Below are 17,618 nucleotides of genomic sequence, written 5' to 3'. Positions count from 1 at the left end.
TCAAGTATTGAAAGTTGTGATCCAAGCAAGATTACATAAGCTACAGAATGACCCCTCCCCATCAATGTCAGTACTATCCTTTTAATCCTGGGAGATGCCAACTGTTCAACAAAAGCATCTAGATCTGATTGACCATAGGTCTTTGCAGAAGACAGGAAGAGAGAACAAACAATGACAGCACAACCCAAGGAAACATGGATGACGATGGCTTCCAAGGATCTATTGAGTGGCAAAGACAAGGTGGGCAGATGCCACTTGACCAGCAGTGTCACCCTCTATGCATTCATCCATCACACAACATGTGATGTGACGGGAAGGTTGTGGATATGTTTCCTGTAAGGAAAGACATACAGGATGATAGGAATCAACCAAAACCTTAATGTCAACCAGTTTAGAATGGATAACTCAACAGTTTCACTGTATCAAAGTGGCCATTTCTACTTAGGTCGAGGAGAAACCTTTGGGTTACGACCACCTTACTTGTCTTTACTGGAAAGAGGTCTGTCGGCCTCCATAGATCCTGCCCTGGGTGGGGCAAGCTTGTCAGTGTAGTAGATATAGATTTCAGTGACTGAGGGCATGAATAAATAATTTTTCTACATCTCTGGGCCAAAGCAGATGGATCCGAGCAGACACCAAAAACCAGGGTGGAAAGAAAAGGACCTCATCTGGCCAGCAATTGGAATAAATGGTAGGGACAGAGACAGGAGTAGATGCTGATTTGTCAACTCGCTTATCCATAAAAAGCAAAAGACTTTACATGGTTTGGCAACAACATTGTCAGAGGTACAGAAAGATCTGTCTGCACACTCACTGTAACAGTGGCATGTAATGCAACAGCGTGCATCTGAGATGAAGTTGGGGACAATAACTTCTAAGCCTTGGTTTTTAAATGCTGTGCATCCTTCTCCTCCAGCCATGTAGGGAAAGAATGAAAGCAAGAGGGGTGGCAATCAACACAGTTAACACAGTGAAGTTTCAGTTTGGACTCATAGGCATCTTGGTGCAATGAGTACACATTATAAAGTAACTGATGTTTTCAGGTTTTGCAAGACGTATTATTAAAGAATGGTTGTAACGACAGTGACTAAATGAATCATCTCAGTGCCTTTCATTTTACAATTTGTTTCCCAGAGGCTCAGATTACTATTGTTGAATGTTAGGTTATAGTCACCCATCTCTACTTCATCCATTTCAGGGTGAGTTTAGCTTAATACACAAGACTGTCTATATGTTATCACATGACTTGCTACCTTATTAACAAAATATCAATGGTTTTTCACAATTGTTTAGCATTAAGGTAAACTTTATCATGTTATAATGGACCCTGAACACTACCTTTCTCAGAAAAAAGTGAACTGTTCCAAAAGTCATTTCAAAATATTAGATGGCAAAATTATAAATATTCTGCATATTCACAATAAGTTGCTGAAAAGGACTTCATAAATAATTTTCAAAATTGATGAACCATTTTCTGATTTCATGACATAAGATCATTGACATACAGTAGTGTTACAAAAAAACTTCCACTTACTTATCACGGACTCCTCTGATTTCATGACATAAGATCATTGACATACAGTAGTGTTACAAAAAAACTTCCACTTACTTATCACTGACTCCTCTGATTTCATGACATAAGATCATTTACATATAGTAGTGTTACAAAAAACTTCCACTTACTTATCACTGACTCCTCTGATTTCATGACATAAGATCATTGACATACAGTAGTGTTACAAAAAACTTCCACTTACTTATCACTGACTCCTCGGCCTTGAGCAGTGCTGCTGTGTAACATATGGTTGCTGACTTAGGTAAACTGATATCTAAGAAACATGAAGAAAAGTTGTACGATCATAAAACAAGGTTGTGTACATGGTAAAAAACCTAAGGAATAATTATATAATGTCTTCAAAAAATGATTCTTACAACAAAACATACACACAACTGGTATTATAAAACATGAGTTTCAACACCCACATAGTTAAAATGGTCCAGATTTTACAACAATAATGGTATCATGGCTTTAATTAAATTAAAATTTACAAAAACTAACTCGTGCTTCCAATATCAAGACCTACAGAACATCATAAGGTAGTTATAATAGGTAGGTAGCTGCTTCTTTAATAACTCATAACACAGACCAATCACAGATAGCTGCTTCTTTAATAACTCATAACACAGACCAATCACAGATAGCTGCCTCTTTAATAACTCATAACACAGACCAATCACAGATAGCTGCCTCTTTAATAACTCATAACACAGACCAATCACAGATAGCTGCTTCTTTAATAACTCATAACACAGACCAATCACAGATAGCTGCTTCTTTAATAACTCTTAACCTAGACCAATTACAAGTTATTGCCTCTTTAATAACTCCTACCCTAAACCAAACACAGATAGTTACTTTTTAATAACTCCTAATCTAGACTGATCACAGGTAGCTGCTTCTTTAATAATTCCTACTCTAGACCAATCACATAGTTACTTTTTAATAACTCCTAATCTAGACCAATCACAGGTAGCTGCTTCTTTAATAATTCCTACTCTAGACCAATCACAGATAGTTACTTTTTAATAACTCCTAATCTAGACCAATCACAGATAGCTACTTCTTTACAGCTTCTAGTTAGCTGTAACCAACTGTTGTTCAAGTAGCATAAAGATACTATTTACATATGCACGTATACTTTGCATCACTACTCATGTCATAATACTAAGGTGTTGAAAACACTCACCGTCATATTTGGCCAATACAGCTTGAACGTCAGCATATGCTTGCATCTCCAGTAAAGCCTCAATCAGATTTTCCTGAATACTGAAGACATTCATCATGGGAAACTCTTTGATTAACTGTAAATCCAGAACAAAAATACAATGCTCTTCTAATTTTTCAATGGTGTGTACTTTTATAATATAAGTTTCATAGACTGCCACTGTTAATCGCTTATTTAAGTTCAATGATGTTTTTCTAATAGTTGTACCAGGTCTCATGTTGGATACACAAACAATACAAAAATATTATTTCAAGAAATCTTAAAAATGTTTTCCAATCACATACATACTTACTACAAACAGAATAGTTTAAAATACATCTATAAAGACATGTTATTATCTCTAAAACAATAAATATCAGGTGAGAGAATGAAAATCCAGAGTTGAATCCATTAATGACAACAAGGAGGTGATATTATTTAGTGTGGGTGGTCATACAAGCTTCTTCTACACAGAGCACATTTTCAGAACACTTTCAAAATTATAATTTTCCTATACTAAAATGTATTTCCTATAGCGTCCCCTGATGGGACAATAGTAAGTCTATGGATTTACAATGATAAAATCATAGGTTCAGTTACCCTCAGATTGCCCAAATTGGCTCTGCTGTATGAAAACACATACATGCATGTTTCCTATAGGTACATTACCTACAGTCACCTAAATATCAATTCTTGTTCAGTGAACCTATCTAAGTGAAAACAAAATTTTACACATCTTTTATTTCCCCTCAACTGGAAATGACTAATTCCAATGTTTCTCTTATGCAAATAATTGCACAACAACCCTCCATCTATAAAGAGTTCCCCAAACTATTGAATCCAAGGTTTATAGGCCAGTTAGAAAACCTGATAAATTATATTTTCTTTGGAGCATCTCATTTTAGTATTTGAACCACATAAACTTGTTTTGGACAGCCAACTCAGAGACTTATGGTTAATGAAGACTGAGATTAGAAAGTAAAAAAGGTCTCACCCCTGAAGTACATGCTGTATTCCTTCATGTTTATGTAGGTTTTTATTTGTTAGTATTTTTTAAAAAGTAACTTAATGGTAAAAAATAAAACTTATTTGATTAGATAAAAATCTTAAAATATTTTTGTCTCAAATAACACACAAAGAACATACAGGGTTAGATGCTACATGATGAAACCCAAAATTATGCTTAACCTAAGCTCTTCACACTTCCACAAGGTGGTTTGTTGCTATCCACGATAGTTATATAGTTAAGAAAAAAAATTAAATGAAAACAGTGTGAAAAGCTAAGCTGCCCAAAGATTTAAAATAAATAATTGTTATTGTTTCTTATAACCATTCAAACAAAATATTTATTTACTTTATTTCAAATTTTTCACCATTCATTATAGTTAGTTTTAGGTTACAGAAAATAAGATAAATATACAGATTTATCTAGTAGGTTCTTGAAATAAGAAGAACAACAAACCTGAAACTACAAGACAAATAAAAATGATTTTAATTCTTAACATGAAAATAACCTTTCACTCAGATGAGCCACAGCTGAATCAGATTAACTTCATATAAATCAATAGAAAACCTTTCATTCAGACTAGCCACAGCTGAGTCAGATTGACTTCATATAAATCAATAGAAAACCTTTCATTCAGACTAGCCATAGCTAAGTCAGATTGACTTCATATAAATCAATAGAAAACCTTTCATTCAGACTAGCCACTGCAGAGTCAGATTGACTTCATATGAATCAACAGAAAACCTTTCATTCAGATTAGCCACAGCTGAGTCAGATTAACTTCATATAAATCAATAGAAAACCTTTCATTCAGATTAGCCACAGCTGAGTCAGATTAACTTCATATAAATCAATAGAAAACCTTTCATTCAGACTAGCCACAGCAGAGTCAGATTGACTTCATATACATCAATAGAAAACCTTTCATTCAGACTAGCCACAGCAGAGTCAGATTGACTTCATATAAATCAACAGAAAAATAACAAAAGTACTAACAATTTTATAAAACAGACTTGTAACATTTACTAAAAATTTATCTAAAACACACTTAGTAAACTTGGACTTATGGTAAACATTAGTTCACTAATATACAATTGCTTCAACAGAAAAAAATAAAACATAAGTGCTTTTAAATATGAACACATCAACCAGTACAGAGTAACATGAGAGTTTGAAGAGTGTATATTTCTAGACTTCCTTACATCAATATGAACACATCAACCAGTACAGAGAGACATGAGAGTTTGAAGAGTGTATGTTTCTAGACTTCCTTACATCAATATGAACACATCAACCAGTATAGAGTAACATGAGTGTTTCTAGACTTCCTTACATCAATATGAACACACCAACCAGTACAGAGTAACATGAGTGTTTCTAGACTTCCTTACATCAATATGAACACACCAACCAGTACAGAGTAACATGAGTGTTTCTAGACTTCCTTACATCAATATGAACACATCAACCAGTACAGAGTAACATGAGTGTTTCTAGACTTCCTTACATCAATATGAACACATCAACCAGTACAGAGTAACATGAGTGTTTCCAGACTTCCTTACATCAATATGAACACATCAACCAGTACAGAGTAACATGAGTGTTTCTAGACTTCCTTACATCAATATGAACACATCAACCAGTACAGAGTAACATGAGTGTTTCTAGACTTCCTTACATCAATATGAACACATCAACCAGTACAGAGTAACATGATAGTTTGAAGAATGTATGTTTCTAGACTTCCTTACATCAATATGAACACATCAACCAGTACAGAGTAACATGAGTGTTTCTAGACTTCCTAACATCAATATGAACACATCAACCAGTACAGAGTAACATGAGTGTTTCCAGACTTCCTTACATCAATATGTACAGAGTAACATGAGTGTTTCTAGACTTCCTTACATCAATATGTACAGAGTAACATGAGTGTTTCTAGACTTCCTTACATCAATATGTACAGAGTAACATGAGTGTTTCTAGACTTCCTTACATCAATATGAACACAACAACCAGTACAGAGTAACATGAGTGTTTCTAGACTTCCTTACATCAACCAGTACAGAGTAACATGAGTGTTTCTAGACTTCCTTACATCAATATGAACACATCAACCAGTACAGAGTAACATGAGTGTTTCTAGACTTCCTTACATCAATATGAACATATCAACCAGTACAGAGTAACATGAGTGTTTCTAGACTTCCTTACATCAATATGAACATATCAACCAGTACAGAGTAACATGAGTGTTTCTAGACTTCCTTACATCAACATGTACAGAGTAACATGAGTGTTTCTAGACTTCCTTACATCAACCAGTACAGAGTAACATGAGTGTTTCTAGACTTCCTTACATCAACATGTACAGAGTAACATGAGTGTTTCTAGACTTCCTTACATCAACCAGTACAGAGTAACATGAGTGTTTCTAGACTTCCTTACATCAATATGAACACAACAACCAGTACAGAGTAACATGAGTGTTTCTAGACTTCCTTACATCAATATGAACACATCAACCAGTACAGAGTAACATGAGTGTTTCTAGACTTCCTTACATCAATATGAACACATCAACCAGTACAGAGTAACATGAGTGTTTCTAGACTTCCTTACATCAATATGAACACAACAACCAGTACAGAGTAACATGAGTGTTTCTAGACTTCCTTACATCAATATGAACACATCAACCAGTACAGAGTAACATGAGTGTTTCTAGACTTCCTTACATCAATATGAACACATCAACCAGTACAGAGTAACATGAGTGTTTCTAGACTTCCTTACATCAATATGAACACATCAACCAGTACAGAGTAACATGAGTGTTTCTAGACTTCCTTACATCAATATGAACACATCAACCAGTACAGAGTAACATGAGTGTTTCTAGACTTCCTTACATCAATATGAACACATCAACCAGTACAGAGTAACATGAGTGTTTCTAGACTTCCTTACATCAATATGAACACATCAACCAGTACAGAGTAACATGAGTGTTTCTAGACTTCCTTACATCAATATGAACACATCAACCAGTACAGAGTAACATGAGTGTTTCCAGACTTCCTTACATCAATATGTACAGAGTAACATGAGTGTTTCTAGACTTCCTTACATCAATATGTACAGAGTAACATGAGTGTTTCTAGACTTCCTTACATCAATATGAACACAACAACCAGTACAGAGTAACATGAGTGTTTCTAGACTTCCTTACATCAACCAGTACAGAGTAACATGAGTGTTTCTAGACTTCCTTACATCAATATGAACACATCAACCAGTACAGAGTAATATGAGTGTTTCTAGACTTCCTTACATCAATATGAACACATCAACCAGTACAGAGTAACATGAGTGTTTCTAGACTTCCTTACATCAATATGAACACATCAACCAGTACAGAGTAACATGAGTGTTTCTAGACTTCCTTACATCAATATGAACATATCAACCAGTACAGAGTAACATGAGTGTTTCTAGACTTCCTTACATCAACATGTACAGAGTAACATGAGTGTTTCTAGACTTCCTTACATCAATATGAACACAACAACCAGTACAGAGTAACATGAGTGTTTCTAGACTTCCTTACATCAATATGAACACAACAACCAGTACAGAGTAACATGAGTGTTTCTAGACTTCCTTACATCAATATGAACACATCAACCAGTACAGAGTAACATGAGTGTTTCTAGACTTCCTTACATCAATATGAACACATCAACCAGTACAGAGTAACATGAGTGTTTCTAGACTTCCTTACATCAATATGAACACAACAACCAGTACAGAGTAACATGAGTGTTTCTAGACTTCCTTACATCAATATGTACAGAGTAACATGAGTGTTTCTAGACTTCCTTACATCAATATGTACAGAGTAACATGAGTGTTTCTAGACTTCCTTACATCAATATGAACACAACAACCAGTACAGAGTAACATGAGTGTTTCTAGACTTCCTTACATCAATATGAACACAACAACCAGTACAGAGTAACATGAGTGTTTCTAGACTTCCTTACATCAATATGAACACACCAACCAGTACAGAGTAACATGAGTGTTTCTAGACTTCCTTACATCAACCAGTACAGAGTAACATGAGTGTTTCTAGACTTCCTTACATCAACCAGTACAGAGTAACATGAGTGTTTCTAGACTTCCTTACATCAACCAGTACAGAGTAACATGAGTGTTTCTAGACTTCCTTACATCAATATGAACATATCAACCAGTACAGAGTAACATGAGTGTTTCTAGACTTCCTTACATCAACATGTACAGAGTAACATGAGTGTTTCTAGACTTCCTTACATCAATATGTACAGAGTAACATGAGTGTTTCTAGACTTCCTTACATCAATATGAACACAACAACCAGTACAGAGGTAACATGAGTGTTTCTAGACTTCCTTACATCAATATGAACACACCAACCAGTACAGAGTAACATGAGTGTTTCTAGACTTCCTTACATCAATATGAACACACCAACCAGTACAGAGTAACATGAGTGTTTCTAGACTTCCTTACATCAACCAGTACAGAGTAACATGAGTGTTTCTAGACTTCCTTACATCAATATGTACAGAGTAACATGAGTGTTTCTAGACTTCCTTACATCAATATGAACATATCAACCAGTACAGAGTAACATGAGTGTTTCTAGACTTCCTTACATCAACATGTACAGAGTAACATGAGTGTTTCTAGACTTCCTTACATCAATATGTACAGAGTAACATGAGTGTTTCTAGACTTCCTTACATCAATATGAACACAACAACCAGTACAGAGTAACATGAGTGTTTCTAGACTTCCTTACATCAATATGAACACATCAACCAGTACAGAGTAACATGAGTGTTTCTAGACTTCCTTACATCAATATGAACACATCAACCAGTACAGAGTAACATGAGTGTTTCTAGACTTCCTTACATCAATATGAACACAACAACCAGTACAGAGTAACATGAGTGTTTCTAGACTTCCTTACATCAATATGAACACAACAACCAGTACAGAGTAACATGAGTGTTTCTAGACTTCCTTACATCAATATGAACACAACAACCAGTACAGAGGAACATGAGTGTTTCTAGACTTCCTTACATCAATATGAACACATCAACCAGTACAGAGTAACATGAGTGTTTCTAGACTTCCTTACATCAATATGAACACATCAACCAGTACAGAGTAACATGAGTGTTTCTAGACTTCCTTACATCAACCAGTACAGAGTAACATGAGTGTTTCTAGACTTCCTTACATCAACCAGTACAGAGTAACATGAGTGTTTCTAGACTTCCTTACATCTCTCATCATTTTGACAGCTTCTCTCAGTTTACCAAGCTTTCTTGTGCACATTGACAGCCTCCTTCTGATGTACACCAGCACGTTAGTGTCTCGTCCTGCAAAAACACAATATGCTAACATTGTATACAGACTATATCACATACAGATAGTAAAATAACTGTTAGTTCTAATGGTATAAAAGACAGCTACTTTCCATATATAGAGTATATCATGCACACACAGTAAAATAACTGTTAGTTCTAATGATATAAAAGACAGTTACTTACTCTATACAGTATACCACATACAGACAGTAAAATAATTGTTAATAATAAAACAAACTGATACTTACTCCGCAGAGCATCATATTGGGCTGTTTGATGTTGTAGTTGTTGACTCTTTCTGTACTGAGTTTCTGCAACTTTTAAAGCTTGCTTAAACAACTTTTCTGCCTGTAAATAAAGATCAATTATCAGTAGACTGGAGCGTACCAAGAGAGTTTTAATATTTAAACAACTTTTCTGTCTGTAAATAAACATCAATTATCAGTAGACTGGAATGTACCAAGAGAGTTTTAATATTTAAACAACTTTTCTGTCTGTAAATAAACATCAATTATCAGAAGACTGGAATGTACCAAGAGTGTTTTAATATTTAAACTTTTCTGCCTGTAAATAAACATCAATTATCAGTAGACTGGAATGTACCAAGAGAGTTTTAATATTTAAACAACTTTTCTGTCATTAAACAGCTCAATCCTGAACTCAGATCTAAAGACCAAATTGGTAAGAGTAGTTTTCAGTTCTTTATAAAATGTATACATAAATGAAGAAAGATGTACATAGGTTAAACTTTACTTCACTAATAAGATGTGAACAGATTAAACATTACCTTTGTTATGGTAGTGACCTTCTGTTCTTCAAAGATATGTAAATATAGAAATTACAACATACAGATGTTGAACTTTACTTCTACAGTAATAGTGACCTAGTCTTATGCCAGAAGTACATAAAATACAGAAAGTAAAGCCTTGCTTTAGCAGTAGGATGTACTAAAGTTAAGTTTTACTTCAGTAAGTCTCACCTCAATAATGGTAGTTGCCTCCTCTTCTGCCAGAAGAATGTAAGCTGTTGCACAACTATAATAATTGAATGATATTTTAAAGAAGATAAATACAAACTATAACACTGCTTTTACATAATTCACACAAAACAAAATGTTTTAAATATAAAGATACACTGGTATTTTATTAAACTGCCATCAAATTCTCTAACTCTTCAAACCACTAATAAAATATTGTGTAAATAAATACTGCTGTCATTAATTACCACTACGAGTTATGTGAAACTCCTTTAACACATTAACATTAAGGATGTGTCTTACTGTCAAAATTATCTTCATGTAATCAATACATTTCCTTACTGTTGAGGTTATCTTTGTGTCATCAATACATTTCCTTACTGTCAGTTATATTTATGTCGTCAAGACATTTCCTTACTGCCGGTTATATTTATGTCGTCAAGACATTTCCTTACTGCCGGTTATATTTATGTCGTCAAGACATTTCCTTACTGCCGGTTATATTTATGTCGTCAAGACATTTCCTTACTGCCAGTTGTATTTGTCATCAAGACATTTCCTTACTGCCAGTTGTATTCGTCAAGTCGTCAAGACATTTCCTTACTGCCAGTTGTATTCGTCGTCAAGACATTTCCTTACTGCCAGTTGTATTTGTCGTCAAGACATTTCCTTACTGCCAGTTGTATTTGTCGTCAAGACATTTCCTTACTGCCAGTTGTATTTGTCGTCAAGACATTTCCTTACTGCCAGTTGTATTTGTCATCAAGACATTTCCTTACTGCCAGTTGTATTTGTCATCAAGACATTTCCTTACTGCCAGTTGTATTTGTCATCAAGACATTTCATCAAGACATTTCCTTACTGCCAGTTGTATTTGTCATCAAGACATTTCCTTACTGCCAGTTGTATTTGTCATCAAGACATTTCCTTACTGTCAGTTACATTTGTCATCAAGACATTTCCTTACTGTCAGTTACATTTGTCATCAAGACATTTCCTTACTGTCAGTTACATTTGTCATCAAGACATTTTCTTACCACATTCATAATAAATGCAATATTTTTACTTGTTTCCCCAGTTTCATGAATGCCATTATTATACTAATGTATGCACATTTTTGTTACTCATAAAATTACAATTTTCTAACACCTACATGGTAGCAAAGAGCCCATAGGAACAACACCTGAGACAGCGCAATGATTGACTACAAAACCCTATGTTGAAAAGTAGACCATACTAATGTATTCAATATATGGTATGGCATGGATGGGTAGGTATTCTCTTCTACTTTACTCATGCAGTTCATGGGTCAACACAGTCTGGAACAAGACAAGCAAATTTATGAAATAATTTTATCCTGAAGATAAACCTATAAACAATCTTGTGGAACACATCGTCTCTGCAGTGGGTGTTGTGTAGCCATGGAATTATAATATACAAGTCAACATGACTTGAAACTGTGGATTTGAACATTCAAAGAATACCTGGTCAGGCACCACTCTCCCACAGAGCAGGATCCAGTAATACCTGGTCAGGCACCACTCCCCCACAGAGCAGGATCCAGTAATACCTGGTCAGGCACCACTCCCCCACAGAGCAGGATCCAGTAATACCTGGTCAGGCACCACTCCCCCACAGAGCAGGATCCAGTAATACCTGGTCAGGCACCACTCCCCACAGAGCAGGATCCAGTAATACCTGGTCAGGCACCACTCCCCACAGAGCAGGATCCAGTAATACCTGGTCAGGCACCACTCCCCACAGAGCAGGATCCAGTAATACCTGGTCAGGCACCACTCCCCACAGAGCAGGATCCAGTAATACCTGGTCAGGCACCACTCCCCCACAGAGCATGATCCAGTAATACCTGGTCAGGCACCACTCCCCACAGAGCATGATCCAGTAATACCTGGTCAGGCACCACTCCCCACAGAGCATGATCCAGTAATACCTGGTCAGGCACCACTCCCCACAGAGCAGGATCCAGTAATACCTGGTCAGGCACCACTCCCCACAGAGCAGGATCCAGTAATACCTGGTCAGGCACCACTCACCCACAGAGCAGGATCCAGTGATACCTGGTCAGGCACCACTCCCCACAGAGCAGGATCCAGTAATACCTGGTCAGGCACCACTCCCCACAGAGCAGGATCCAGTGATACCTGGTCAGGCACCACTACCCCACAGAGCATGATCCAGTAATACCTGGTCAGGCACCACTCCCCCACAGAGCATGATCCAGTAATACCTGGTCAGGCACCACTCCCCCACAGAGCAGGATCCTGTAATACCTGGTCAGGAAATACTCCCCACAGAGCAGGATCCAGTAAGATAAAGAGGGACACATCTCTGAAAAAGAAGAGGTATATATACAAAAAGGCAGTTTACTGAGTCACAGTCTCACAAAACAATGAAGGAAAGCAATAGGCAGATGCTGGTACACCAACAAGAAAGAAACAGTTACACAGTTACATTAAGTGGCTCAAGAATTCCACACAAACCAAGTAAATGGAAAAAACTACAATTAATGACGGATAAGATGGATTACAGGTATTTCTAAAATTACCAAGGCTATGATAAGCCTAAGTGAATGGTATGGTAGAAAAAATAAGCTAAGACTAATGATGAACTAATGAAAACAAGTTGTAGAATCCAAATAATAGGTAATAATATTAACAATAAAAGTACACAAAAACCTTATCTTTCCAAAGTCAGCAAACTGTATTAGAAATGTGTGGGTCCCAAAATCAAGGCAAGACCTAGAGATATTCAGTTCATAGGACAATACACTTCTTGATGAAGTAAAACTGAAAAATCTTCCCACAGAGCAGAGTGGCCCCAAGCCTGTACAAGTGTACTCATAGAACAGATAACCTCTGAAACAGTAATGTAAAAGGAACAGCCAAACACAACTGTGTTGACAAAAACAATAAGAAGTTTTGTAATGAAGTGATAAGGTCCATAATTGAGTAAAAGAATAAAATAATCACACTTCACAACAACTGAACAAGTTACAAATATCACTGTTGTATAATAAAGAGTAACTTAATACAGATATTAAGAAAAAAACAAAACAGAATTAGGAGTTAGAAGAATACAAGTAATACCAAATGAGAAGGGACAGTTTGGTAAAACTGAGAGGAGAGAGTCACATGGTAATACCAAATGAGAAGGGACAGTTTGGTAAAACTGAGAGGAGAGAGTCACGTGGTAATACCAAATGAGAAGGGACAGTTTGGTAAAACTGAAAGGAGAGAGTCACCTGGTAATACCAAATGAGAAGGGACAGTTTGGTAAAACTGAGAGGAGAGAGTCACCTGGTAATACCAAATGAGAAGGGACAGTTTGGTAAAACTGAGAGGAGAGAGTCACATGGTAATACCAAATGAGAAGGGACAGTTTGGTAAAACTGAGAGGAGAGAGTCACATGGTAATACCCAATGAGAAGAGAGAATTTGGTAAAACTGAGAGGAGATAGTCACATGGTAATACCCAATGAGAAGAGACAATTTGGTAAAACTGAGAGGAGAGAGTCACATGGTAATACCAAATGAGAAGGGACAGTTCGGTAAAACTGAGAGGAGAGAGTCACATGGTAATACCCAATGAAAAGAGACAATTTGGTAAAACTGAGAGGAGGGAGTCACATGGTAATACCAAATGCAAATGAACAGTTTAGTAGAAGTGAAAAGAGGAAGTCACTCTTATTCGCAGAGGGTTATCACATGATGATTTATGTGAGAAACATTTTGGAATCTGCCAGTTTCATTTGAGGGGAGATAAAAGGCTTTTGGCATGCATATGAAAGTTTTCTGTATGTAAAGTGCAGCGCTGAACAAGAACAGCTATTTATGTACAGGCATGCCAATGACATTTACGAAAAAAAGATGAAAAGGTATATAGCCTGGCGCCAGAGGCGCCACAGCGGGGTGCAGCCGCGCCTGACTAGGGGGATCCGGGAAATTTTAAAAAAATGGAAGCTATTTGGTGTGATTTGGTGCAATCTGGGACATAATTTCTTTATGTTTCTTGACATTGCAATGTTGGAAAAGTACACAATATATATCATATAAAATAACAAAAGGAAATTAAAAGACTAAATCAAACTAATAAAAACTATAACTTTCATTTACAGTTTTTAGCAGATTGATTTATTCTTTTAATTTGCATTCATTTTTTAGAAGACATATCAAAATATCTAAAATTAACAAATAAAATAAAAAGTAAATAAATGAAATTTAAGATTGTTTATTTGCTATTTATTCAGTTTAATTTTTTTCTGAATCAAAATATATTAGTAATATGAGTTAATAAAGCCAAAATAACTCAGTAAATATTTCAAATACAAATCATTTCATTATTATCCTTTTTGTCATCAATAACATCATCATCATCAACTACTGGTATGCTGGCAATTAAATGTTTTACAGTCATTGCCAATAACTACATCTCTGCTGCATATATTCCATACAATTTTCAAATCACATAAAATTACTCTTTTGACTAATCATGACTACCTACAGTTCAAATTGTTCATCTATGCAATCTTGTCATTATACTACTGGTACCTTAATGTCAGTGAATTTTCCATTCTTTCACAAATTGACAATACAAACTAAAACAGCATATGAAGGAAAGCTATGACATTGCTTAAAAATTCAACTACTGATATGGTTCAATATTAAACTACTGATATCAGTGATATGCCTCAGAAATTAAATTTTGTACAGTCACTGACATCAACAACTACTGCTCTGCTGCATGTATTCCATTAAAATTTCAAATTACTTAAAATTACTCTACATGACTACCTACAGTAAAACTTGTTCATCTATACAATCTTGTCAGTAAATTACTGGTACCTCAATATCAGTATATTTTTCATTCTTTCACAATACAAACTGAAACAGCAAATCAAGGAAAGCTGTGACATTGCTTCAAAATAAAATTAATGATATGCTTTAAAATAAACCACTGGCACTGTATGCTGCAGATAATAATAAAATGTTTTTCAGTCACTGATATCAACTTCTGCTCTGCTGCATAATTTACAGTCAAATTTCAAATCATTTAATTTCCTTTAATCAATCTTGGCTACTTTCCTCTTTTTTGAGACAAGGTTTCCAGTGCTCTCTTCGAGCTTTTTTCTCTCCTTCTCTGAATGGGCAGCTCTCTGTGTCTCTGCAGCTTTCTGGACTTTTTCTTTAGCCAAGGTGGCTGGGCCAGATTTCACAGAACCATAGGCCTCAAGCCTTTCTGCCCTTTTCTTCTGATTCTCCCTCAGCTTTGAGGTATACTTTGAAGCTGCTGATCTAATGTCCTTACACATTCTCTTGTCTACAGGATCAAAATGAACATGTTTCCTTTTAAACATTTCAATCGCTGTTGTTTCTTTGGAGCGTAGAGAATATTTTATCATCTGGTATGCACACGATACCAGACCACGAGACCTGCAACGAGACTGCCTCCAAGATGGTGGTCAGATTTTTTTTTTTCTGCAATAAACATTGAAAAAATACGATTTCTCCTCAAAAACCACCTACCCGGCCCCCAAATCGCTCATATTTTCTCCTCGAATTTACATGAATCTCGTGGGTGATCGTTGGCCCTTTGAAAACCGTGGAAATCCGCGTTTCAGCGGAAAAATGGCACGCATGTATGTAAGAGGATGTAATGTACTGTACTGGAATTGGTTGGTGCTTAAGTTTTAGGTAATTTAATAATTTCATATTTTAGTTTAATTAGCCAATTTCACAACCATTTTTGATAAGAAAGCCAAAATCCTGATAACATATTCAAAGACAGTTATCATAAATACTGTTAATGACATATTTAATGGCAGAATTGTCATAAATACTGTTGTTAACAAATTTAATGGCAGAATTGTCATAAATACTGTTGTTGACAAATTCAATGGCAGACTTATCATTAACATTACTCCAAGTGAGATTTCCGTTCCTTCTAGCAACTGTTGAAATTTGCATGTCAACTAAAACTATAATAACACTCCAAACAGTAAGCCTTTAAAACATTTTTATAGAAGTTCACTCTATGTGTCAAGTTTTTCAAATATTGTTACAGCAGTAAAAGTAGGATGATTATTATACTATTTAAATGGTTCTTATCAGAATATATCCATCTGTTTGAACTGCCAGTAGGTGTATAAAACAGAAACAATAAATATTAAGTACTTTATAGTCTCATCAAAAATTTTAATACAAAAGTATAATCTTAGTAGAAGTCTAAGTAAATACTCACTTCTTACTTGATAGAAATACAATAAAGAAATATGAAATCCAAGTTAAACTTACTCGGGGTTCTTCTCCAGGGCTTCATGAGCTGACTTAATCCTCGTCTGAGGATCTCGTTCCCTCCAAGCTGTCTGCATGACTTGAAACACATGGAGAATTAGTTAATGAAGGAAGGTGTTTTAAGGTATTGTTTTATTCATGGCACGATACATAGAGAGAATAAGTTAATAAAGGAAAATGTTTTAAAGTACTGAATACGGATTTATTCATGACATAAAACACAGGGAGAATTAGTTAATGAAGGAGAGTTTTTAAAATATTGTTTAATTTATGAAGTGAAACACAGGAGAATTAGTTAATGAAGGAAGATGTTTTAAAGTATTGTTTTAATATTACATGAAACACATGGACAACTCGTTAATGAAGGAAAGTGTTTTAAAGTGTTCAAGACTAGTTTATACATAACATGAAACACATGGAGAATTAGTTAATAAAGGAAGGTGCTTTAAAGTATTGTTTTATTGATGGCTTAACACACAAGATGAATTAGTTAAAGAAGGAAGCTGTTTTAAAGTATCGTTTTATTCATGACATGAAACACATGGGGAAGTAGTTAATGAAAATAAGTGTTTCAAAGTGTCCAGACTAGTTTATACATAACATAAAAAACATGGAGAATTAGGTAATGAAAGAAGGTGCTTTAAAGTATTGTTTTATTCATCACTTGAAACACATGATGAATTAGTTAATCAAGGAAGGTGTAATAAAGTATTGTTTTACTGATGGCGTGAATTATGGAGAATTAGTTAATGAAGGAAGGTGTTTTAAACTATTGTTTTACTCATGATTTGAAACACATGAAGTAGTAGTTAATGAAGGAAATTGTTTTAAAGTGTTCAAGACTAGTTTATACATGACATAAAACACATGGAGAATTAGTTAATGAAGGAAGGTGTTTTAAACTATTGTTTTACTCGTGATTTGAAACACATGAAGAAGTAGTTAATGAAGAAAATTGTTTTAAAGTGTTCAAGACTAGTTTATACAACATAAAACACATGGAGAATTAGTTAATGAAGGAAGGTGTTTTAAGGTATTGTTTTATTCACAACATGAAACACAAGATGAATTAGTTAATGAAGAAAGGTGTTTTGAAGTGTGGTTTTATTCATGACACGAAAGATA

General features: G+C 35.2%; 1 protein-coding gene across 1 annotated transcript in view; it reads right to left on the bottom strand.

The window, feature by feature from the left end:
- Positions 1-1,704: 1,704 nt before the first annotated feature.
- The window catches only part of LOC143241718 (suppressor of tumorigenicity 7 protein homolog), a 37,331-nt gene continuing 21,417 nt past the window's right edge, over positions 1,705-17,618 (bottom strand). Inside the window, 6 exon segments of the mRNA XM_076484944.1 lie at positions 1,705-1,829; positions 2,748-2,862; positions 9,121-9,218; positions 9,455-9,554; positions 10,186-10,240; positions 16,494-16,572. Of these exon segments, the coding sequence (XP_076341059.1) occupies positions 1,705-1,829; positions 2,748-2,862; positions 9,121-9,218; positions 9,455-9,554; positions 10,186-10,240; positions 16,494-16,572 (572 nt within the window).

This window comes from Tachypleus tridentatus, unplaced genomic scaffold, assembly GCF_004210375.1.
Source record: "Tachypleus tridentatus isolate NWPU-2018 unplaced genomic scaffold, ASM421037v1 Hic_cluster_1, whole genome shotgun sequence".
Lineage (NCBI taxonomy): Eukaryota > Metazoa > Arthropoda > Merostomata > Xiphosura > Limulidae > Tachypleus > Tachypleus tridentatus.
Note: the sequence above shows the minus strand (reverse complement) of the source record. Positions and strands in the feature narration are given on the sequence as shown.